At 41.5% G+C, this 24,381-nt stretch overlaps 1 protein-coding gene across 3 annotated transcripts in view; it reads right to left on the bottom strand.

Moving 5' to 3' along the window:
* Usp16 (ubiquitin specific peptidase 16) overlaps positions 1-24,269 on the bottom strand; it is a 28,124-nt gene extending 3,855 nt beyond the window's left edge. The window contains exons 1-15 of one of the 3 annotated variants that reach the window (XM_032900481.1): positions 24,161-24,269; positions 20,737-20,838; positions 16,928-17,103; positions 15,244-15,347; positions 13,372-13,475; positions 10,707-10,891; positions 10,110-10,205; positions 9,476-9,606; positions 9,149-9,236; positions 8,105-8,183; positions 6,182-6,273; positions 5,354-5,410; positions 3,932-4,105; positions 1,645-2,311; positions 387-481 (exon numbers count right to left, since the gene is read on the bottom strand). In XM_032900481.1, the coding sequence (XP_032756372.1) occupies positions 387-481; positions 1,645-2,311; positions 3,932-4,105; positions 5,354-5,410; positions 6,182-6,273; positions 8,105-8,183; positions 9,149-9,236; positions 9,476-9,606; positions 10,110-10,205; positions 10,707-10,891; positions 13,372-13,475; positions 15,244-15,347; positions 16,928-17,103; positions 20,737-20,797 (2,109 nt within the window). In that variant the 5' untranslated portion in view covers positions 20,798-20,838; positions 24,161-24,269. Of the gene's footprint in view, positions 1-386; positions 482-1,644; positions 2,312-3,931; positions 4,106-5,353; positions 5,411-6,181; positions 6,274-8,104; positions 8,184-9,148; positions 9,237-9,475; positions 9,607-10,109; positions 10,206-10,706; positions 10,895-13,371; positions 13,476-15,243; positions 15,348-16,927; positions 17,104-20,736; positions 20,839-24,160 lie in introns of all 3 variants that reach the window. The other 2 variants (XM_032900479.1, XR_004387682.1) reach the window with 2 other exon arrangements.
* Between the last annotated feature and the right edge of the window lie 112 nt (positions 24,270-24,381).

The following is a 24,381-nucleotide window of genomic DNA, read 5'->3' on the forward strand; positions in this document are numbered from 1 at the left end:
AGGGGAAATGTCTATAAAATTCTGCAGAATTTCAAAGTTGTAGTAATATATCAAATGTTCCAGAAAATATGACCAGTCACAAAATTATGAAAATCTGATGTATGTCTTTTTAAGCAAGTCATTAAAAAATAAGATATACTACATAAACATTTTAGCAGTAAACTAGTGTTTTTCTAATCTGAAATTAAACTTTGAGTAAGATACTACAAATCATAAGTTCTAGAAACCAGGACTGTCTAAATTCCTCCACTTTGACAAACTTACATTTATTTCTCTTCTAAATTTCCCACTTTTTTTGAAATCAGAATTAAGAAAAAGCAGAAACAAATTCAGAAGAGAATAAAGTAGTTTTACATACTTAAACAGATTTGGGGTTATGAGGGTACCTGCTGAAATCTCTTTAAATGAAGAGTGAGTACAGGAGGAGCAAGGGAAACCAGCATCTGCTTCTTGGCATTGGTGTAAACATGTTTCCTTTCACCTACAAAACACTGTTTGTTATAAAAGTATCTAAACCTCTAAAACCAAGATTAACACGCTTCAGCAGAGACTGTGGTAATATTGGTGTTTTTATTAACCAAGACGTAAAATCAAGGACATTTTCTCAGTATAAATTGAAGAATGTCAAAAACACATGAAGAATGTAAGCAACATTAAGTTTTATTAGGGTTGGAACTTAAGTGTTCCAGATCATCAAATCATTTATAAAAATTTATAAGGAATGTTTTGAGGAGGTGAGAGACATGGTCACACATGCCTATAATCCCAGTACTTGAGAGATAGAGGCAGGAGGATGGCACGTTTGAGAACAGCATTCTTTAAAAAGGCCTAAAGTACAACTTAGTACCAAAATGCACCAGGCCCTAGGCTCAGCCCTAGGCTCAATCCCAGACATTTTAAGGTATCTTTGAGAACTGTTACATCAGCAAGATGGTCTGGAGGTGCTTGGTTATCTCCCATCATAAAAGATGACCAAAACGAGAAGAAGCATGTTTGCTCAGAGACTATTAGAAACAGTAGTAGGTCTATGGATTTTGGCTTGCTTGCCACTGTCTGCTCTAAAATGAAATCCCTAAATGCAGCATCACTTAGTCTTTGTATTATTTTACACATAAAGAAATGGCTTTAGAATGCTTCAACTCCAGTGAAAATCTTCAACAGTCTGACACCCTCTCCCTTAGCCCAATCCCGCTTAGTCAAACGTGAAGAACACGGGCAAGACAAGGGGACATTGTATTATCAGTATCTCTGTTCCACATTTCAGGGAGACAGAAGAAAGCCGCCTGCTCTGGGTGTGTCACGTAAGTACACTGAAAACTTTAAGCATGACTTCCTGGTGCTAGGAAGATGAGGGCCATCACAAATGCTGACAAGGATATACGGATGCAGAGAATCAGTTTCTGTCAGGATGTTCTGACATCGATCCAGTGTGAAATTCACTGTTAGACAGCAACCACTCTTTGCTTTCAGGGTACCAGTGTACTAGCCATGCTGGTGCAGTTTTTTTCTTTCTGCTAACACATTTACAAGCAAAAGGGCACTACTGACTCTCTAAACCCGGATGTGAAGATAATTCACAAGGATCCTAACTGTAAAATACTCACTTAAATATCTATTTTTACAACAAGAAAAACAACTAAATACCTTTTATATTTGCCTTTGGTCCATTACACTGCCGTCTTGTGCACACTTCACAAAGCAGTTTATTTGCATCTTGAAGTTTCTCATTGCGGGTGAACTGATACAAACAATGTTGGATTGAACACTCATCAGTACTAAAAGCTTCCCGGTTTGCAAGGGTACAGAAAGCAGTTTCTGGGTCCTCATTCATGACCTCATACACCTTTAACGCAGGAGAATGGCTGTCATTCAGAATCTCTATACTTATTTCATCAGGATCAACAGCAGCATTCAAAGTAAGGTTTTTTAAACCATTGGTAATGTCTAGCTCTCCACTGGTCCTTTCTTCCAGGAAGGCATCATTTAAATCTCTAGGACACTCAGGAGCAGAAGTCAAACTCCCCAGATCACTCTCGGTGCTGACACTTTTCACCTCCAGGTGCTCTGGGCATTTCCGCTCATCGGCAGCGCTTTCTATCATTTCCTCTTGGCCATTCACATCTTTCTGATTAACACAGAGCTCTGTCTGGGTGAGCTCCTCTTGAGAGCCACGGTTGAACTCGGTATCCACTTCCCCTTCTCCCGGAAGTGCCGTCTCAGCTTCATGGTCATTGTCTTCAGTGTAGTTAGTGGTGCAGATCTCATTGAAGTGAAGAAACCTTTCTTGAATTTTTTGTTGCCTTCGTTGGTTCTAAGTAAAGAGTATAGATAAAGAGAGAAAAAAAAGGAGGACAGAGAAAAAGAAACAGTACACAGATCACATCAGATTTTGTTGCTTTTCAAATAAATCATTTCATAAGGAGTGTTCACTATCAAATTCTGATTTTAAAAATTCTTTTATTATCAGAGTTCAAATAAATTATGACAAAAAGTTCTTTAAATGGAATCAAGAATAATCACTTCATCAAAACACTGGACTACTGTGGAAATAGTATGATTTGCTGTCTATTCCTGAGTTCTATGATTTGGAACTGAGCAGCCAATATTAGACAAAGTGGTGTTTTGAACAAAATTGGCCTCATGGGTCTTGGAGGAGTTACATTACTGGAGGCAGACACTGAGGTTTTCAAAGCCTATGCCGTTCCCAGTGCTCTTTCTCTGCTGCATGGTTGTAGCTCTGGACTTGGCAGTGGTGGTGCACACTTTAACCCAGTACTCAGGAGGCAGAGGCAGGCAGGTCTCTGTGAGTTCAAGGGCAGCCTGGTCTACACAGAGAAACCCTATCTTGAAAAGCAAAACAAAATGAAGAGGTGAGTCCTGCGTTGTTCTTTGTCATCTGGACACTAACCCTCTAAAAGTATACACCAATGAAACTTCCTTTTAACTTGCCTTGTTCATGATATGTTGTCACAGTAACTAGAAACTAAACTAATTATTAACAGAGGTCTCACTAAAACAACAGAAGGACACACTACAAGACTGCCTTGGCTACAGGAACGGTGAGAATTCTGGAAGGGGAAATGGCTAATTTTAACAAAGAAGCAAAGACATGCACAAGGTCAGTAAAAAAATTCCCTCCTGAATTCACATTTCTGTCTGCACAGACAGGGGCAAATTATATACAGGGACTAGGGAATTAGCTCAGTTAAGAGCACTGGCTGCTCTTCTGAAGACCTAGGTTCAATTCCGAGCACCCTCAGAGCAGCCATCAACCATCAGTAACTCCAACTGAAGGGACTCTGATGCTCTTTTCTGGCTTGGGAGGCACCGGTCATAAGTGTGGTACACATACAGACATGTTGGAGAGGCCAAACCTACATCATCTTGGGACCAGCCTCCATCTTGGAAAACAAAAGCCTGAGAACTCGACCTACAGCTTAACCCAAGCTGTACCCACATACTAGGAAGGACCTCATGGCTTGTCCTTGGCTGAAGTTACTCCTTAGCTACTTCCTAGCAACAGCTGAAGATTAGTCTGATTGTTTCAGATGTACTTTTAGACCCTTTGTGATTGTTCAGTCTTGCCTCAGAGTACCCACCTGTTGGCTTACCACAGACATTAGTTAGATACTGGCCAGGATAGAAACCCCTCCCTTACTTCTACTTCCTATAAAGTCTTGTCTCACTGACGGGTCAAGGATGTTTACCTTCCCATTGTCCTGAGCTTGTAATAAAGAGACCCTAGTGCTCTGTTGGGGTTCATGAATACTTCCTGGCACAACAATGTAAACAAAACACCCATTCACATAAAAATAAACAAAAGTAAACCAAACAAAAGCATAGTGTTAAACCCCACCACCGCGTGCTCATTAAATGCTTTAATTGGAAAAGCCTAGCCTTTTAATTGGAAAAGTTGCTCAAGGTTGCCCACCTTGGCCTGCTTTTTGGCTTGCTTCTTTGCTTTCTTCTGTGTGTGCTTGCTTGTTCCTGAGGGCACGTCACTCCGTGTCTTCATGTAGCTGTCATCTTTCTCTTCCTCACTGTCTTTATCTTCTTCCTCCATTGTCTTCTTCACATTTTTATCATTTATATTTTTCTTACCACTCTTAAAATATGGAGAAAAGCAAAATATTACCACAACTACTTGGTTAAGGAAAATCCATGTTGCCTAATGTTTCTTACTCCCTTATCTTTAATTGCCACAATATATAAAAGTTAGATAAAGGTCAGGTCTGACATGGTGACATACACCTTTAATGTCAGTACTCAGGAGGCAGAGGTAGGCAGATCTCTGTGAGCTCAAGGCCAGCCTGTCTACAGAGAGAGTCTAGGGCAGCCAGGGCTGTTAGAGGAACCCTGTCTCAAACAAAATCATCACATGCTGAGAAAATATGAAACAAAACAGCAATAAGGCTACTGGGGGTGAAGAGCTGGCTGAGCACCATGTCAAGTGAGTCACGACTACCCACATCCCTAGCTTGCAATCAGTTGTGCAAACCCATACAAAAATACATATGTTCACATTATCTCAAAAGTCAGCATCACACCTAAGTATATTAGAAAGGAATGTAGTGAATTTTACTGGCTACATGCCATAGCATGTTGTATGTATGTCCTTTTGTAAATGCACTTTGTGCAAGTGGTTTCTATACTACACCCCAATTCCTCTTTATTGTTTTCTTCTGCATGTGAATGATTATTAGGGAAAGTAGAGTTAGTCTGGTAAGACATTAATTACTCTAAGCAATAGGACAAAGGGTTCCTAATTCATACAAACTTGAAGAATGACTTATTCAATATTCATTCACTTATTTAGAAGTTAGGGGCTCACTGGTGTCACCCTCGTTGGTCTGCAACTTCCTATATAGACCAACCCAACTTTAAATCCAGAGATTTGCTAATTTCTGCCTCCCCAGAGTTGAGAGTAAAATCATAGGCATAGGAAATCACACCCAGCAACTTGTATCTTACAGCAACTTAAAAGGAACCCAGTTAATATGGTATAAAACTGAGATAATTATTTCTGTTTATCTTTATGCACTAAAGACTACAAGGAACTTGTGGTCAGCTTTAAATATAGAAAACAGTTATTTTAATTGGAAAAAAATACTTCCCTATATGTAATACTATCAACATAACACCTACAAAGAATTCTGTACACAGCTTTTTAAGAAAGATTATAGCCCTTTTTCTTTTCAAATCCTAAAAATGACTCTAATGTACACTGGGAAGTTTCTCAGTGGGCTGACTGGAAATATGCAGATCCTTCAAAGATGTTTCTCATAAAATCCTACAAAGGCAAAATAAACACCAAAGGAAATAAACCTTGTTTGATAAAATAAAGTAGACTTACCTGATCATCTAAAACTGGGAGAGACAAATCAAGGAAAGACTCATGCACCAAGGAGACCTTCACACCAACCAGAGCCATGTAAGAGAAAAGGGAAAGTCATGTTGAATCTTATCATTACATCCTTCCCACCTGGCGGAGAAAGACACTCACTTTAAGCATTACCACTAGGATTCCTCTCCCACCACCAAGGATGAGGGGTAGAAGGTGGGATTTAATAAGCCAAGGATTAAGAAACATGGATGAGACTGGGGAGATGGCTCAGTGGTTAAGAACACTGACTACTCTTCCAGAGGTCCTGAGTTCAATTCCCAGCAACCACATGGTGGCTCACAACCATCTGTAATGGAATCCGATGCCCTCTTCTGGACTGTCTGAAGATAGTGAGTGTACTCATATACATAAAATAAATAAATCTTAAAAAAAAAAGAATATGTGAAATAAAAGAATTATAGAATGCTGAAGTCCTTGAGTTGGGGAAGGATTTAAAGTTATTGCAATTTACTAAAGATCTTAGGGGTGACATATTTACAGTGAATAAGCATACACATCAAAAAGGAGTATCTTGACAGGGCTGGGAATGGAGGTAAGTACTTATAATGCGAGCACTCAGAAGTTGAGGCTGGCTAACTGTGCTGAATTCTCAGACAGCCTGGGCTACATAGCAAGACTTCATCTCAAAACAAACCAACAATACCACTCTAGTAGTAAATAATCAAATAAAGCCCGGCAGCAGCACATTCCTCGCTACCTGCTTTAATTAGATATATCTGTCTTAGAAAGGACTCAAGATCAACCATCCTCAGTGTCCACCCCACAATACCCACTTACAGTCCTGCAGTCATCACACATGATTGTACTAGTCAGTTCGCCACCGAAGATGCGGTCCACAAAACTTGGGATTGCCTTTTTCTTTTCATAATCTATAACAACAAAAAATTTACACTTATTTTTTAAAGTTAACTGGGAAAAATTTAAATAACTTATTTTAACTTTCATTTTTAATTTCTTGTCCCTAAACATTTTTCCTCTGTTCATAATTACCATAATTTGTAAGCAGTGGGTGTCAAGAGTATATATTCTACCACTGAGAACACAATAAACACAATGACCTTTTTATAAATAATATGTGTGTGTGTGCATGTCTTCTGGTCTGTTAATAAGAAACAAACTCCCAGTCAGTGGATGTATATTATCATCTGTCAGCAAACACCAAGGCAGCCTCTGCCAGTCAATATTATGACTCCCTTGTTCCAGCACTAACATCTGAATACAACCAGTACTCATAAGACATTGCAGTCCACGGATGGAGAGATGGCTCAGCAGTTAAGAGCACTGACTGCTCTTCCAGAGGTCTTGAGTTCAAATCCCAACAACCACATGGTGGCTCACAACCATCTGTAATAGGATCCGATGTCCCTTTCTGGTGTGTCTGAAGACAGAATATTCATATACATAAAATAAATAAATAAATAAATAAATAAATAAATAAATAAATCTTTAAAAAAGAGAGAGAGAGATTGCAGTCCAAAAGAATATCCATAGCTTGGTCTATGGGCTCTAAAAATGAACTATTTGTATACTTAAAACCAAAACATGGGGCTGGAGAGATGGCTCAGGGGTTAAGAGCACTGACTGCTCTTCCAGAGGTCCTGAGTTCGATTCCCAGCAACCACATGGTGGCTCACAACCATCTGTAATGGGATACGATGCCGTCTTCTGGTGTGTCTGAAGACAGCTACAGTGTACTCACATACATGAAATAAATAAATAAATCTTTAAAAAAAAAAAAAAAAAAAAAAAAAAAAAAACAATACAAAGCCCTAGGAGCTCTCAGGCAAAATGTTCCCTTTCATTTTCTACAATCCTATTAACACTTTTGACATGTTTAAAGTCAGAGAGTATTTTAATAACTAATCACTTAATTTTCATAACATACGGAATGTATAAATATTACTCAAGTGGTATTTGCCCCACATGCAGAAAAATACTTTTACGTCATACGGTGCCAGGAGGCACTATTTTGTTACTAGGCAGACTCTATAGCAAGCTGAGGGGGCAGACTTGTTATGAGGTAACTGGAACTAAAGCTTTAATACTGTATCCCTTGGTCACTGTGGCCACCTACATTTTACAAAACTTACATAAGAATCAAATGTAGTTTTTGTGTTTCATCAGTCATGTGTCAAATGCTCAGCAGTTACATGTAAGTAGTTATGTCTTTATAGGAAAGCATGCAGGAGAATCCCATAATCACATTAAATTCTATGAACAAAGCCAAGTGTAGTGGTTCACGCCTGTAATTCCAGGACTCAAGAGGCTGAAGCAGAATGATCTGTGAGTTCTGGCCCAGCCTGAGCTAGAGTGTCCTAAGTCCTTAAATGACACACAGCTAAGACAGCTTTCTGATTAGAAACCAGCTACTGATAAGTAAGTCAACCTAGTGTCATTCACTTGCTGTTTGTTCATCAGAATGAGTTTCAGAAAAATAAGACTGTGATGCTACATTAATTCTATCTTTATAGATCTTAATATACTAACGCATAAAAAGAATATATCACAAGTTAAGCTTTTCCAAAATATTTACCGCTGGAGGACTAATTAATTTTTGAAACTCAATGATGACATGGATAAACTGTTATTTAAATTATTATTTAAAATAATCCTGGGTTTGAAATATATGTGCCAGTAATCTTGTCCTAAGGTACAGAAGAATTCAACTATAGCGTTTTAATTCAAAAAGTCAGACATTACCTTTAACTTTATTTTTTACTTCTTCATCCAATTTTTCAGTAGAATTACCAAATGCTTTAAGAATTCCTTTACTCACTCTCTAAAAGTAATAAAATGAATATATATACACTATTAAATTTTAAAGTTATTTTCCTTAGAAACTATGTACTAAATTAAAGAAAGGAGTAAGTAGCAGCTCCACAAATGTACTGAGATGATCACATTTTCAAGATTAATTCAAGGAGCTGAAAGAAAACCCTGTCCTACAAAGCCTAGAAAGCAAATCTGTGAAGACAGGGGTGGTCTTAGCATCAGGACCTTAGACCTGTTCAACACTTTTTAGGACACACTATCCCTTCAGGAGAACACTAAGACACCTGATGCCAGCAAGGCTGCACCAGAGCCAGCAGAACCAGCTCCAACACTTCTGTGTCATTGCTGAGGGACTTCCTGTACTGCTGTGCCATTGCTGAGGGACTTCCTGTACTGCTGTGCCATTGCTGAGGGACTTGTACAGAGTAATAAAGTAGTCTACTCATAGGATGGCTGCAACACTACAAAAGGTTTCATATGAAACACAGAAGTGCCTGGTTTAAATGCAGAATTAAATGAGTTATTATTGCTGTTACTATTATTACAATTAACCTCATCCCTCCAAAATGCATTATATATCCTGGGAACTAACAAAAGTGTTTAATTGAAAAAGCATCCCCTGACTCTTACTCAAGTGACAATACTTCCCAGACTCAGCACTTGTATTAAACCACACTCAGAACGAGTGTGCTGCAACAAGGCCCGTCTGGGGAGAAATGTTTTCAGTGTTCTGCACCTCCCTGTAGTCTAGTGTAAGAGAGTCCTTAAAGATATTATTGTTGCAGTAAACAAACAAACAAAAAATCCATTTAAGAGAATCATTCTCGAGCTCATCACTTATCCTAGTGAAGAAGCACACTGGCTGGAAACCCTGGTATATGTAAGTGTTTAAAGCACAACGGCCTCTGGGACTGGTAGGAAACAGCAGGTGAGCCCGTGGGATTACAAACAAGATTCTCAGAGTGTGCTAACTTGGTGCTCTTCCGCTCTCATCCCATCCAGTAGGTAGCGAAGCAGCTCCTGGCTGTCTTGTTGTTGGTACCCTTTAAAACGTGTTGCTCTAAAGAAAAAAATGCAGAGAAGAATGAGTCTACTACATTACAAAGCTACTTTTAAAGTCTTAAAGTAACAGTGTCAGAGTTTTCTCAAACACTGTGTCTGCTGTAAGACTAGCCTAGGCAGATTTAATTATCACACAAAGCATGTTGCTTTTAAATCGGTTGGTTCTCATGCTATCAGTCATGAACTTTTCTCAGCATCTTACTGATTCACTGAAAGCACAAACAAGTGGATACTCACTTTTTACAGACCTGAGAAAAGAGCTCTTTAGGTGTCACAATTCGTTTTTTGTTCTCTTGCATCTCATTAAGAAACTGGCTCATGGCTAAAGTAAGAGGACCTGGAGGTTCAAGGTTTACTTCTAAAGGTTCCTGAAAATAGGAATAGAAATAATCCTAGTCAAACACTGGAGTCACTTATTTAACCGATATGTAACAGCCAATGATACCGATAGAGCTGACCAATGTAAACCGAAATGCACATCAAGAGACACAGAAACTTTCTGCTCAAAGACTCAGCCCTGGCTAAAAGGCTCCGTGGTTGCAGTCCTTGCTGACACCGGTGTTCAACCCCCAGAACTCTGTAGGTGGAAGGTAAGACTCCATTCATAACATTTTCTTCTGACTGCCATAGTTACACCATATCACAGGTACAAACACACCTCACACACAAATTTTAATAAAAAATTTAGGGCTGGAGAGATGGCTCAGTAGTTAAGAGCACTGACTGCTCTTCCAGAGGCCTGAGTTCAAATCCCAGCAACCCCATAGTGGCTCACAACCATCTGTAATGGGATCTGATGCCCTCTTCTGGTGTGTCTGAAGACAGCTACAGTGTGCTCACATACATAAGATAAATAAATAATAAATCTTACTGTGAGTGCCAGATCAGGTGGCTCTATTTTTACAATTGTTCCAGACATCTTCACTTCTTTTAGTAGTTCTCTAAGCACTGGCGTTTGTGACAAGTTCTACAATGCAGGATGGAAACAAAGGGGCAATTAGATAGTCAAGCCATTCAAACATTAAGAGCTTAGTCTACTCAAACAGAAAACTACAGCCAGCACTGCGTTCCTCGTGTCTACCTAGGAGAGGAAACTACGACATGCTCTTCTCGGCGTGCTCCAGGGCTCATGCAATCAGGTCTGAGTGCGCACATCACTTCAGAGATGCATTCGCCTGTATGAAAAGGTGGGACTAATGCCTGTTCCTACATCCCAGCAATAAGTCTCATCACCACTTGCTACCATTCCAACTCCACATTTCTTTCTGTACCAGGCTACCCTGTGTTTCCCTGATGCAAACCCATGCCTTGTGAAAGCAGAAGCCATGACTGTTTGAAACTGTTACCCCCAGTGCTTGCCGGTGTTTTACTGTATGTCACAAACACTTGTTACATTGGATACGTGAATTCACACAGCAAGGACACAACTCAACACTGAGGGCCTGAGGGGAGAAGACAACTTGGTCACCTGCATAACAGCGTTGAAGAAACAAGTATTCCCCAGGTTGCTGAGTCCTTTCACCGTTATCTGGGAAGCAGAGTCCAAGGGGGTGTTTTCTTTAGCCATGCTTTCCGATTTCTCTCTCTCTTGTTCATTTTTACTCTCTTTCTCCAATTTTTTATTTTCAAGTTCAATGTGTCCATTATTTTTCTCTGCTTTGAAAAGGAGAAAAAGAGGATTTGGCAAAGTACAGAATATGCCCAAGCCAAATGTAAAGTTACATTTAGATAGAAAATCATAATAGAGTTTCTCATTTTAACTAGTATCAATTATTGGCATCGATTTGACTGACGATAAGTAGTGGTAAGCTCACAGAAGTGCTAAACGTTCACAGCTGATGATATATGCAAGTGTGACAAGTGTAAAAATAGACTATGCTCGGATATAAAACCTTCCATTTATCATATAAATATTCCTATGCATGAATGTATCTTACCATATACAATTAGAGCACAGAAAATGTGAGCATAATATTGATATATTCAAATGAACTCTACTAACTAAAAATCAATTCTGACATAAATAAACAACTGTGGTTTGAGAAAGAAAGGTACCTCTCCACACGAGCAGCTAAATTAGCTTAAAGCAAACACTGTACACACAGTGCCAATTCACTTAATTATCAGGAACTAAAAATGTGACATTAGAAAATGCCACAAATGCCAAATGCCAAGAGGTAGCAATACACACTGTTAATCCCTGCATTTGGAAGGCAAAGGCAGGCAGGTTTCTGTGAGTTTGAGGCCAGCCTGGTCTACAGTACTCGTTCCAGGACAGCCAGGGCTCCACAGAGAAACCCAGTGTTGAAAAACCATAGGTAGGTAGGTAGGTAGGTAAGTAGGTAGACAGACAGACAGACAGATGCCCGCCTAGCATAAATTATGGCTAGGGTCTGATTCCTAGCACCTCATAAAACCAAACAGTGATGGTGTATGTCTGTAAACCTATTACTTGAGAGGTAAAGACAGGAGAATCAAAAGCTTAGTACCTTCCTTGACTACATGTAAGGTCAGTAATGGCTATAGCAAACCCTATCTCCAGCCTGCCAGGGTGGCACATGCCTTTAATCCCAGCATTTGGGAGGCATAGGCAGTCAGTTATATGACTTCCAGGTTGGAATAGCCAGGGTTTCAAAAGACAAAAACAACAAAATACCTTTTCTAAAAATCAATGTGTGTGTGTGTGCGTGTGTGTGTGTGTGTGTGTGTGTGTGTGTGTGTGTTTGTGCATGTGTGTTCCTCCCTCACCCTATCCCTTTGTCTTAGCCTGACAACAGCAGGAGGCACTTCCTGGACATCCATTGGCGATGACAGTCAGAGAATCTGGAAGATGCTCTTCACTCTCCCAGCTGTCTTTCAGTTTCAAATCCCAGTTTTGCCCCCAGCTTTGTAGCAAACACTCTGCTGAGGCCTCTCCTTCCTGTCTTCCCCCATTTCCAGGGAATCATGCAGACCTTCATAGCACCCCCAGCTTTCCTCCCTCCTCTGGACCCTCTCAGCCCCATCCCTTGTTAGGCCATTCCTATATCTTTGTGTTGACTCCCAATCTCTACAAACACTTTCTACTTAGGATCCAAAGCGGCCACACCTGATGGGGTCTCAAAGCACTTCCTGTGAGGCAACCCTCAGCCACCATAATCTCCTGAGATTCCAAAGCACAGGGCTTGGATAGGTCTGTACCAGATGGGGTCCTAGTTCTCACAGTGGAAGTAGACACATGACCCAATCCTTAACCCAGAAACTATCTTCAATGAGAACCATTCAAAAATGAAGAATCAGCCTGACAGGGTAACCCACCACTCTAAAAGGCAGGTTCCATGCATGCCCGGCAGTAGATGACCAACACAATATAACAGTTTTGAAGGGTGTCTTCTAATGCTTTATGAGAGCTTTTCCCCTCTCCCTCACGGGTCCTTTGAGATTATGATTCCCAGTGTCTGTGTATGTGGGCATGTGTGTTCCTGCAACTCTGTGTTCCTTGTGCCTTCCTTATGCTTTTCCTTTAGCTAAGTTTTTTGTTTGCATTGTCCTATTCCAACTTGTTTTTGTTTTATCTTATTTTTTGTCTTCTTCTTTAGATTCTAGGTTGTTTTCTAAGGATAGAGAAAGGATACAGATTTGTATGGGAAAGAAAGACCAAGAGAATCTGAGAGGGGTTGAGGGTTGGGAGAGGAGAAATTGTAATCAGAATATATTATATTTAAAAAAAAACTATTTGCAATAAAAGGAAAACAGAAAAGGAAAATCCTTTTACACTTACACACACACACACACACACACACACACACACACACACACACACACAAAGGTTTATAGTAAGCTCTAGATCGGAGTTAGGAGAAGTTTGATCTTTAATGACCTTAGTCCAGGCCCTTTATCACATATGACTAGATCATTTCTTACATTCTATTTAATTGTAACACCAAAAATAGTTTCTCAGTTTAAAAGGAGTTACAGCTAACATTGCTTGCTACATGCAATACTGGAGGTAACGTATCAACTGGGTGTGAGTCATACCCCCGTAACCCCAGTAAACAGAAGGCGTAGGGGGTTAAAGGAATGAGTATATACGCAGCTACACAAATGTAACATTGCCATACCTGGTAAGGAACACAGTGGTTTTGGGTTTTTACCTGGTTTTGAAGTTATTCTGCCAGCTTGCTTTCTAACATAATCAACCACTTGGCCCAGCCGGTTTGAACTACAGTACTTGATTTCCTCATCACACTTGTAACACCTGTAACCAGAGAAGAACATTGACAAACTGACAACTGCAAGACGGAGGGACAATCCTAACTGTCAAATTATTCTACTAAAAACCACGAAAGGAGGGCTAGTGGATAAAAGTGCTTACTTCAAAATTCTACAACCTGACTCAACCCCCAGAACCAATGGAGGAGAGAACTGATTCTCCACACATGCACTATGGCAAGCCTGCACAACAGGGTTCACACGTGTGCACATACACACACACAAACACATCACACACTCAATAATCTAAAAATTGTAGAGAAAAATTAAAAATAAAAAACAGTTTCCGTGAGGGCTGGAGGAACAGCTCAGTAGTTATGAGCATGTACTATTTCTCCAGAAGACCCAAGTTTGGTCCCCAGGACCCATGTTGGCCAGCACACAACTACCTGTAACTCTAGCCTTGGGAATTCTATAACGTCTGGCCTCTAAGGTACCTGCACTTATAAGCCAAATCTTCACAGACATATACATATACAGAGCTTAAAATAAAAAATAGGTTTTAAAAATGTGTCTCGGGCTGGAGAGATGGCTCAGCGGTTAAGAGCACCCGACTGCTCTTCCAAAGGTCCTGAGTTCAATTCCCAGCAACCACATGGTGGCTCACAACCATCTGTAAAGAGATCCGATGCCCTCTTCTGGTGTATCTGAAGACAGCTACAGTGTACTTATATATAATAAATGAATAAAAAAAAAAATGTGTCTCAATACAACGAAGTATGCATTTTAAGCCTGGTTTATTAATAAAATTTACCACAATTATGGCTACACATAAGTAGAATGGAAATTTCAAAGACAGGGTACATCGTTAAAATGAAAAGGTGTTTTTTGTCATTTTTCTCCATATAAGGTTCCAGGAATGGATCAGTCTCATCATGCTAGGCGAGTGCTCTGCAGCCAAGTCACCCTTGGTCCAGTAAGTCTTTTCTGTCCTGGGCGGACAGCTCAGTGTATAATGGCACTTGCTACATGGGAATCTGAGTTTGATGCCCCATATGCCTGTACTTGCCTGTAACTCCAGTATCATCCAGTGGAGGCTCCTGGCTAGCTAGCCAAACCAATCAGCCAGCCAGCCAACACAAACAAGATCCCAATAACCTTCCTGTTCTGTGAGAGAGACGGTCTCACGCTGTAAGGTGGTGAACAAGGTTTGGCCTCCGCACACACAACATGCACACGAATATGTATGGACTGCATGGTCTTGTAAATACATCTTGTGAATACATTTAAACTACAGGCCAATGCCAATAAGATTAACAAAGTTTACAAGTGACAGATGATACTCAGAGGATACTGCTGCAAAGTCAGTTCTTAATGAAATAAAAATCAGTTAATAATATTACAATTTATAAGACACAGCACCATAAACGGCCTGACAATGGTTTCGTGGAAATTCATTCTTCTTTTACTGTATTCTCATGTATTTGAAGTGTGTACTTCCTGTCTCTATGTTTAAATTGAAACAATTCCACAAGAAAAAGACAAGGAGGGGTTGGGGATTTAGCTCATCGGTTGAGCGCTTGCCTAGCAAGCGCAAGGCCTTGGTTTCGATCCCCAGCTCCGGAAAAAAAAAAAAGAAAAGAAAAGACAAGGAGGTGAGGATCCCCACACCTTCTGTGTGTTCATTTTTCTGTTCTGCAGTACTACATGACAAACAAGTACAAGTTTACTTCTTGCTCTTAAACACTTTCAGTAGTTTCATTCTCTAGTATTTTAATCATCTCTAGAGCACAGGAATAGGAGTTGAGGCTCACCAGACGCTCCAGTTGTCCAAACTAAGCACCAGGTAGTGAGGCTCAGACCTCGGTGTTGTGTAGTGCTTCAGGGCATGCTGCTCCTGGGAATCTCTGCCACAGCCCTGGGGAGTAATGATCAGAAGCCTCAAAGCCAAAGACTCAGCACATCAATGTACAACCCATCATGCACATTAATGTATAACCCATCATGAATATACAAGTACTTCAAGAACTTTGTTAATCCTACAATCTCAAAACTAAGGTAGCTCACCAGGAAACTTGCTTCCCCAGGACCTACTAGAGAGAACGTATTCCTTCTACCTGCCTTCTGACCTCCACTGTGGAACATCTGGGCACGATTCCTCCCTCGCTTATGCACACACATATGCTCATACCAGATACCCCACACATACCAGACACCTCACATACAGCACAGATACCCCACACAGACACCTAGAAGAAAGACTGAAGATGTAAGTGATGAATTATATCAATGGCAAAGTCTAGTTACTGTATTGCACCAATTTTTAAAAATATTACCACTGGGAGAAGTTGAACAAAATGTGTAAGAGTGTAAAGTTTTAGGACTGTAATTACATTTGAATCTGAAATTATCTTCATATAATTTCAACTTTTAAATAATGGGGGACTAGCTTGACAAATGGCTGAGCCACAAAGTACACACACTGTTCTTCCAGCTCATTCCCAGAACACACATCAGGTGGCTCACAACTGCCTTACTACCAGTTTCAGGGGATGTGACAACCTCTTTTGGCCTCTATAAACACCTACATTCAGGTGCACACACAGTCTACCAAAGACACATAATTAAAAATAAATCTTAAAATATTTTTTCAAAAATTAGTTGTCTGTTTCATCTTGTAGTTTCATGGTAAGACTGAGCAGTCCAGTTTCCTAACAGACTCACCACCAGTTGGGTAGGGTGACTCACAGCCTTTAATCTCAGTATTGAAGAGGCCAAGGTTGATGGAACTCTGAGTTCAAGGCCAGCCTGTTCTGTATAGTTAGTTCCAGGCCAGCCAAAGTTACATATTGAATCCCTGTCTCAAAATACGTAGGTAGACAAATAGACAGATGGATAGATGACAGACAGACACACACAGATAGATAAACATGCCACCATTTAATGGAGACTAAGGGCCTGAGCTTTAGTACTTCAACCATATCAGTAGGCTGATGATACACAGTAGATAATGAGATGCACCAGCCAGATACCTGATCAGCCCAAGACCAATGGACTCACCTCTCCACCTGCCTACACTGTAGCTTGATGATGGTAGCAACCCAACCACCCATACCCAGAATTATCCCCAGAGGGAGCTGCCTTGCAGAAGCTTACAACCTCTCTGCAGGAGCAGAACCTGTGTGCACAGGCACAAAGACCTAGCCTTTGCCTTTATTCAGGACACATGCCAAGGGTCAGAGTCGCTCTAAAACCATCGCGTGCTCTGTTGCAGCTGTTTCTTCATCCCCCTCTGTCTACTCCTATTCCTTCACTGTTACGACTATGGTACCTCAGAGAACCCTCCCAAACACCAACATAAAAAAAATTTTAGTCTCAGAATCTGCTGACTAGAGAGCATGACCTATGACTGCTGGCATTAGTCAGCCAGACTGTGTTTTTACATAGCACCCACCCAGAGCTTCCTATATTCTCGTGCTTCTTTAAGTCTGAGCATACCTGATGGCCACATTTAAGACACAGCCAAACCGAAGGGTCTTCTGCTTCTTCCTCAGATTTATCTTTCACTTTATTGTCAGTCTTACAGTCTTGGCAGATATTCCATTCCACATTTACCAAAGCTTTTTTCAAATTACCTTGTTCCAACCCTTTTCTAAGGTGTCTGCACATTGGTTCTGTTGAAAATTAGAAAAAAGAAAGCAATACATAGGATTACATTTGGCTTTTAATTGTCAATATTGAAGTGGCCCCAAATTTCAACATCTGCTCTCAGACTATGAGAACATCTGTCGTCCTGTCTGACGTTTGAACATTAGAAGGACGCCTGTGTGTGCTTGTGGCAGGGTGGGCTCTATCAGCTGAGCTCTGTGCTTTCTAAGCATCAGCCCCAAGGAGGAAAGACCATCGGATAAGCAGCCCCTCCCAACTCCTTGTTTTCTTTGTGGTATTAGAGAAAGACTGTGTCCTCACACACTGGCAAACAGGACCACTAAGTTACATCCAAACTCTTCTAAGAAAGCATTTTCACAAACTTGAAATTGATTTATTTTTATCTTTTTATTTAGCATGTATACAGCTTTCTGTCTGCATGTATGCCTGCAGGCCAGAAGAGGACACCAGATCCCATTACAGATGGATGTGAGCCACCAAGTGGGTGCTGGGAACTGAACTCAGGACCTATGGGAGAGCAGACAGTGCTCCCCCCCCCAACCCCCCAGAGCTGAGGACCAAACCCAGGGCCTTGTGCTTGCTAGGCAAGCGCTCTACCACTGAGCTAAATCCCCAACCCCCGACAGTGCTCTTAATCTCTAAGCCATCTCTCCAGCCCCTGAAATTTATTTCTATTTCTGTATAAATGTGTGAATGTGTATGAATGTGTGTGCATGCAGAGCAAGCCTAGCAGGCAGGAGAGTGCTGGCAGCTTGGAATGCCTGTGGGGAACCTCAGTTATGTGGGTACTGCAATTCAAACACCAGTCCTTAGGACTACACAGCCAGAACTCCTAACCAGGAGCAGTCTTGAAGGGACAAATTTTTATTTTGATGACCTAAATGCAATCACATCTACAAATTCATCTCTATTTCTCTATTCTCATAAAAATAAGGCCTTTTATCACATTAATTTTTTTTAATCTTTGAAGGACAGGAAACTAAATTCATTCTGTAACACACACTCTTCAGCCACATTATGCTAGTTCTGTTTTTAGAGAATCTAAAAGTTACCAACTTTCACCTCTTCCTTCTTGAGCAGCTCATATTCCAGCAGGAATAGAAACTAAGGCAATGAATAAGAATTCCTCAAACTGACCATCCATTAGGAAAAAAGTCTAATGATGCAAAAATGTCAAGAGGTAGATAAGGTAAAATACCGAAAGACATTTGCAGTAATCCAAGTCTCTGATATTGATTAGTGCATCCTATAAGCTGTTTTAAATATATTATCTCATTTAACCCTCACAATTCCCTAGAAGGAAGGCAGTACTAATCCTAATGACAAATGAGAGATTAAGGTTAGCATGGAAGAGCGATTAACCACTGAATGACTGTGCCGGAGCTTGGACTCACAACGCACTGAAACCCTGTCCTCAGCACTGAGAGGCGCCAGGCTGAGGAGCCACACCTTTTAATCCCCGCATTGAGGAGGCAGAAGCAACTGGATTCCTGGTCAGTTCAGGCCACCCTAGTCTACACATGGAGTTATAATCCAGCAAAAATCACATAAAACGGCCCTGTTCTAAGAGAGATAGATGATGGGTGGATGGATGGGTGGGTGGATGGATGGGTGGATGGATGGATGGGTGGGTGGATGGGTGGATGGATGGACAGACGGATGGACAAACAGATACAGATCACAAACCAAAAAGACCAATTCCCATATAAAGTGTGCAAAAATGTGTGCTATCTCTGTAAATGGTGGAGCCATACAATGTACTCAAAAGACAGCCATACTTGAGACTGGAAGTCAGGTTCAGGACAAGTGATTAAAGGGTATCGGAGCCATTCTGAACAATTTGAGCGGTTTGATGGAAACTAGTCATAGAAATCAATCAAGTAGCACAATTGGCTTCCTGTCCAATAAACACAGATCAAGTTAATACAAATAAAGTATTTGTGCGGAAAAACCACTGAATCCTAGTAAAGAAACAGAGATTGGAGAAGGGAGACGAACTATCTTCTAAAACATTAAATGAACAATAAATTTTACAATTGATACTGTCAAGTATTAGTAAAGGTTCAGGAAAATAAGCATTTTATTGTACAATTAAGGACTATTATTGTTCCTCTGATAACAATAAAACTTAACAGTAGCGGACTAGCTCAATAAATGATAGCATATACAGCCATGGTCCTTTATATCAAAAGTGATATAAGGCTGGAGAGATGGCTCATCAACAGTAGTAGTCGTAGAGGCTACTAGCTACTCTTGCAGGGTCAATTCCCAGCACCCACACGGTAGTTCATAACTGTGTATAGATCCAGTTCCAGGAAATCCAATGCTCTGTTCTAGCCCCACTAGGCAGCAGACAGACAGACACATGGTGGAATGACCACACCTCCCAGCAAAGCACCCATTACACATAAAGTAGTTTTTAAAAAGATGAATGTAGAAGGCAAATGACACATACAGCAAAGACTACAACAAGGGCCAGCCTGGTGAGCGGGACTGAGGACCCAAATTAAATCCCAAACCCATAGGGGCTGGAGAAAAGCTACTCCTGAAAGCTATCCTCTGACCCCCACACATTTACACTATGGCACACAGATGCTACTCCCCCTCAATACAAACACATACCACACACATACAGTAATAAAATCTAAGCTGGGTGTGGTTGTGTATGTCTTAATCTTAGCACTAAGGGGCAAAAGCAGGCAGACCTCTGAGTTCATCACCAGTGAGGGACAGTGAAACCCTATCTTAAAAAGAAAAGGGCTGGAGGTGCTGGAGAGATGGCTCAGTGGTTAAGAGCATGGGCTGCGGGGTTGGGGATTTAGCTCAGTGGTAGAGCGCTTGCCTAGGAAGCGCAAGGCCCTGGGTTCCGTCCCCAGCTCTGAAAAAAAAAGAACCAAAAAAGAGAGCATGGACTGCTCTTTCCAGAGGACCAGTGGTTCCAATCCCAGCACCCATGTGATGCTTCACAACCAGGTTTATAAACTCGTTCCAGAGGATTCAGGTTCTCTTTTGGCCTCCACAGGCACTGCCCAGACATGGTATACAAAAGCTAAGCATACAGCCACAAGACTCATATACATAAAATGTAAAACTAAAAATAAATGAATAAATATGGTTGGGATGAGAGCTCAGTGGTTCCTGTGTTCTTCCAAAGGACCTGTGGTTCCAATCCCAGCACCCACATGGCAGACAACAACCAGCACGATCTACAACTCCAGAGGTTCTGACACCCTCTCTGGCCTCCACAAGCACTGCCCACAAATGCTTCAGTGGCATACATGCAGGGAAAATGGCTTTAAATAAAAACTTAACAATAGTAGAACCCTGATTACACAACAGTACAGACATTGCTTACACATCACTCATGGGGGCTGGAGAGATGGCTCAGCAGTTAAGAGCACTGACTGCTCTTCCAGAGGTCTGGGGTTTGAGTCCCAAAGCCTATGTGGTGTCTCTCATAGCCATCTGCAACTTCAGTTACAGGAGATGTAATGCCCTCTTCTGGTCTGTGTGAGCACTGCATACACACACCGTGTCTTACCACTATTATACACAGAAGAAAAGGCACCAGTACCCATAAAAATAAACTTAACCTTTAGTTATAGTAACAGGCTTTAACAACAATCGACAAAACATACCCGTAGATTCAGAAGAAGCCTTTTCTGGAACACTTTTCCCCTTTGTTCGTTTCTTTCCCATGTTGGCACTTTATGGAATGCTCACTGACACAAAATTACAATCTAGAAAACAAGATAAATTCAACTTGACAAAAACCAAAAAGACAAAATATGAAAGAACAAAATGATTTCTACAGTTTATCAGGTAAAGATTCAAGTAAGCTATAGGCAATGCTTTGTATGTCTATCACACTCACAACTCAAAAACACCACCGGGACACACCAGCCATCACACTTTTAACACCACTGGGACACACCATGACACTTTTAATAAGAGCCCCCTAAGTACACAGAAGAGACAGGGCCATCCTGTTTTCGGAGCATCGGGAAGTGACAAAGATGTTTTCTACAAATGTGAAAGTGAAGGCTCTCAGTCTTCTTATCTCTGTCTTGAAATGCTTCAGTGCTAACGCAAACAGGTACTCAACTCTTCACCACATAAACAGCATTCTACAATCAGCTAGCAAAGTTTAAAAGATTGCATGAAAACTTAAAAAGACAAACAAAAGTACACAATTCTCTTTACAAACCTGCCTTCAGATATGAACTAAGAATTGACTGCCTATTTATGTCACCAACAAACCCCCATTTGGTAGCCTATGGCTAAAATTTGAAAATATCAAGAGAATCCTAAGGAATTACAAGCCTATCTTTAAACATTAACTTTGAGAATCTGTACTTGACGTGCTTCAAAGTGACTTAAGGCTAAAAACTTGGTAACTGCCATAGAAAGTTACTTTAACTTGAGATGTTTATTAAAAGTTTGTGCAAATGGGAAATAGTATCTGGAGGAAATAGGTCACTTAATTCTACTTTTTACAGGTGCTCTACCATTAAATACACCCAGTCCTACTTCAAGTTAATTTTAATCTTAATTTTCATTAACATTCTGGCATACAGTCTTGCAAGTATTTCTTTAGCTCCTGACGGGATGGTGTTATTAAGGATGGCCACATAAAAAACAGGAGCCAAGTGAAATAATTCTTTTTTTTTTTTAAGATTTATTTATTTATTATATATGAGTACACTGTAGCTGTCTTCTGACACACACCAGAAGAGGGCACCAGATCTCATTACGGATGGTTGTGAGCCACCATGTGATTGCCGGGAATTGAACTCAGGACCTCTGGAAGAGCAGTCAGTGCTCTTAACTACTGAGCCATCTCTCCAGCCCGAAGTAATTCTTTTAAAGAGAAAATTTTCATTCAGCTCTTTGTCCTCTTCAGTGCCAGATACTAAATCTGGGCCTTGTGTATGCTGGACAAAATGCTAGGGAACTACTGTACTAAGCCAGAAACCCTTCCTTTACCAAGGATCATCTAAAATGTTGTAAAAAACAAAAAACAAAAAAACAAAAAAAAACCCTGATGAGCGCTAAAGATGTAGCTCAACATGTAGAGTGTGTGCCGACCATGCACAAAGCCCTGGCTCAATCCTCAGAGCACACACGAGCTAGGCGCAGTGGTACACACAGCCCTACACTCAGAAGGTTCAAGGTCATCGTCAACTACAACAGGCTGAGCTGAGGTCAACCTGGGATATATAAGACCTTGCAATAAACAAAGAGCACAAAGTATGTAAGCTATATAAAATACTACAGTACTCTTTAAGGGAAAAAAGGCCCAACTCCTTGCCTCCAAGCTGTACCTCTAAACTGTACCACATTAGTGCACATCTTCAAATAATGCCACTTGTATTACGTCACTCTAAAGAAGCCATTAAATAGCCAGAACATCTAAGTTTATACTCTGGAACTTGTCCCTTTCAACCGGACTCCCATTAATCCCTCAATAAAAGCAACTAATGAGACAGTGCCTTTCCAAAACCATCATGATCTTCACGATAGTCTTTTAAATGACGATATTTTGACGATATTCACTAAAAAAAAAAAAAAAAAAATTTAGAAACAAAATCACTCACTCAAGAGATCCAACCACCTCTGCCTCCCACAGTGCTAGGATTAAAGGTGTGTGCTGACACCACCACCAGGTTTCAATGAAGCTTTAAGAAAACCTTCATAAGCCAAGTTCCAGGCCAGTCTGGTGTATGGAGGGAGTTCCAGGACAGCCAAAGTTACACTGACACCTTGTCTCGAAGAACAAGGGAAACACACGGAAACATGGAAAAACACACACACACACACACACACACACACACACACACACACACAGAGAGAGAGAGAGAGAGAGAGAGAGAGAGAAGAGAGAGAGAGAGAGGGGGAGAGAGAGAGAGAGAGACAGACAGACAGACAGACAGACAGACAGAAAAAGGTATGAACTAGCCTTTACCTGTTTCTCTATCCTCTATCACAGTCACAGTAAACTGCTTTTCAGATCTATAATCTGAGCATGCTAATTTCTTCTCTCTCTGTATTTCTGAAGCTTCAGAAGAAAGAACTGGTTCTGGGCCGAATTTCTATGTTGCTTATAGCATACTGTGAGTACATAGGTCCTCAAGAAAAACTTCCTCCCTTAACAGCACACACCTTTAATCCCAGCACTGTGGGATAATGGCAAAAGTAGGAAGTTGCAAAGTTTCAGGCCAGCTGGAGTGAGCCGAGAGAGAGAGAGAGAGAGAGAGAGAGAGAGAGAGAGAGAGAGAGAGAGAGAGAGAGAGAGAGACAGAGAGAGAGTGCAGACATCAATTAAATCATAAGCCTGCAGTTGTGAAGACAGAGCTAGAAAATCTGGTTTAAGGACTGCAGTTTCCCTTGAGACAGCAGAGGAACACTTGAAAGACAAATTTTAATTAGGGCAACCAGCGGGCCTGAGGAGTCCGTCGCTGCTATTGAAGGAGCTACAGTAAAACTGACAGCTGTGAAGGTCACTGATGGGTCGTGGGAAAGGGTGCTATAAGACATGAATACTGTCAGGCACCGTTCAGGTGGGCTTTCAGATAAGAATTGTCACCTTAGTCCAATTACCCGCTCGCGGCTCCCTTCACTGAAACCAAAACTCCAGTTGTCAGCCTCCAATTAAGCCAACTACTTTCCTTTTCTTCCCTCCCAGTCTTCCTCTGCCTAAGCAACGCCAACACGAATCCGTAAAGGGGGAAAAACCCTGTCAGTAGGTCTCTCGACAACGTGGCTTTCGAGTTTGGACGTAGGCTGTCACCCATAGGTGACAAAGCACTTACAGCCGCGCTTACAAAGCACACAGTGTCTCCGGGCGCTCTCCGGAGCTCGTCCGCCAACCACTTAGCCGTCTTCCCGGCGCCCGCGGACCCCACCAACTGCTCGGCGCCCACGGGGCAGGCTGGGGTACACAGGCCCGGGTCACCGGCACCCCATGTCACCGGCCGCCCCGGGAGCCGACAGCATTCTCAGCAGACGAGACCGAGGCGCGACAGGCAGGGAGAGACGGCGAGGGACGCGACCGGTACTCACCCGGTGAGACGGCGCCCATAACTGCCTCCCGCGACGGGCCCGGAGCCGGCCGCCAGCTCCGCTTCCTCCAGGTGACGAATAGAGAGCGACGCGGTGGAACCAGTCACCCTCCAGGAGAGGCAACTTCCGGAACTCGGCATTGTGGGAAATGGCTCGGCCTCCAGCGGGTAGTACGCTGATGGCTGGGATCCCGGCTCCAGTATCAACTGTGGAGTTATTTA

This window comes from Rattus rattus, chromosome 4 (assembly GCF_011064425.1).
Source record: "Rattus rattus isolate New Zealand chromosome 4, Rrattus_CSIRO_v1, whole genome shotgun sequence".
Classification (NCBI taxonomy): domain Eukaryota; kingdom Metazoa; phylum Chordata; class Mammalia; order Rodentia; family Muridae; genus Rattus; species Rattus rattus.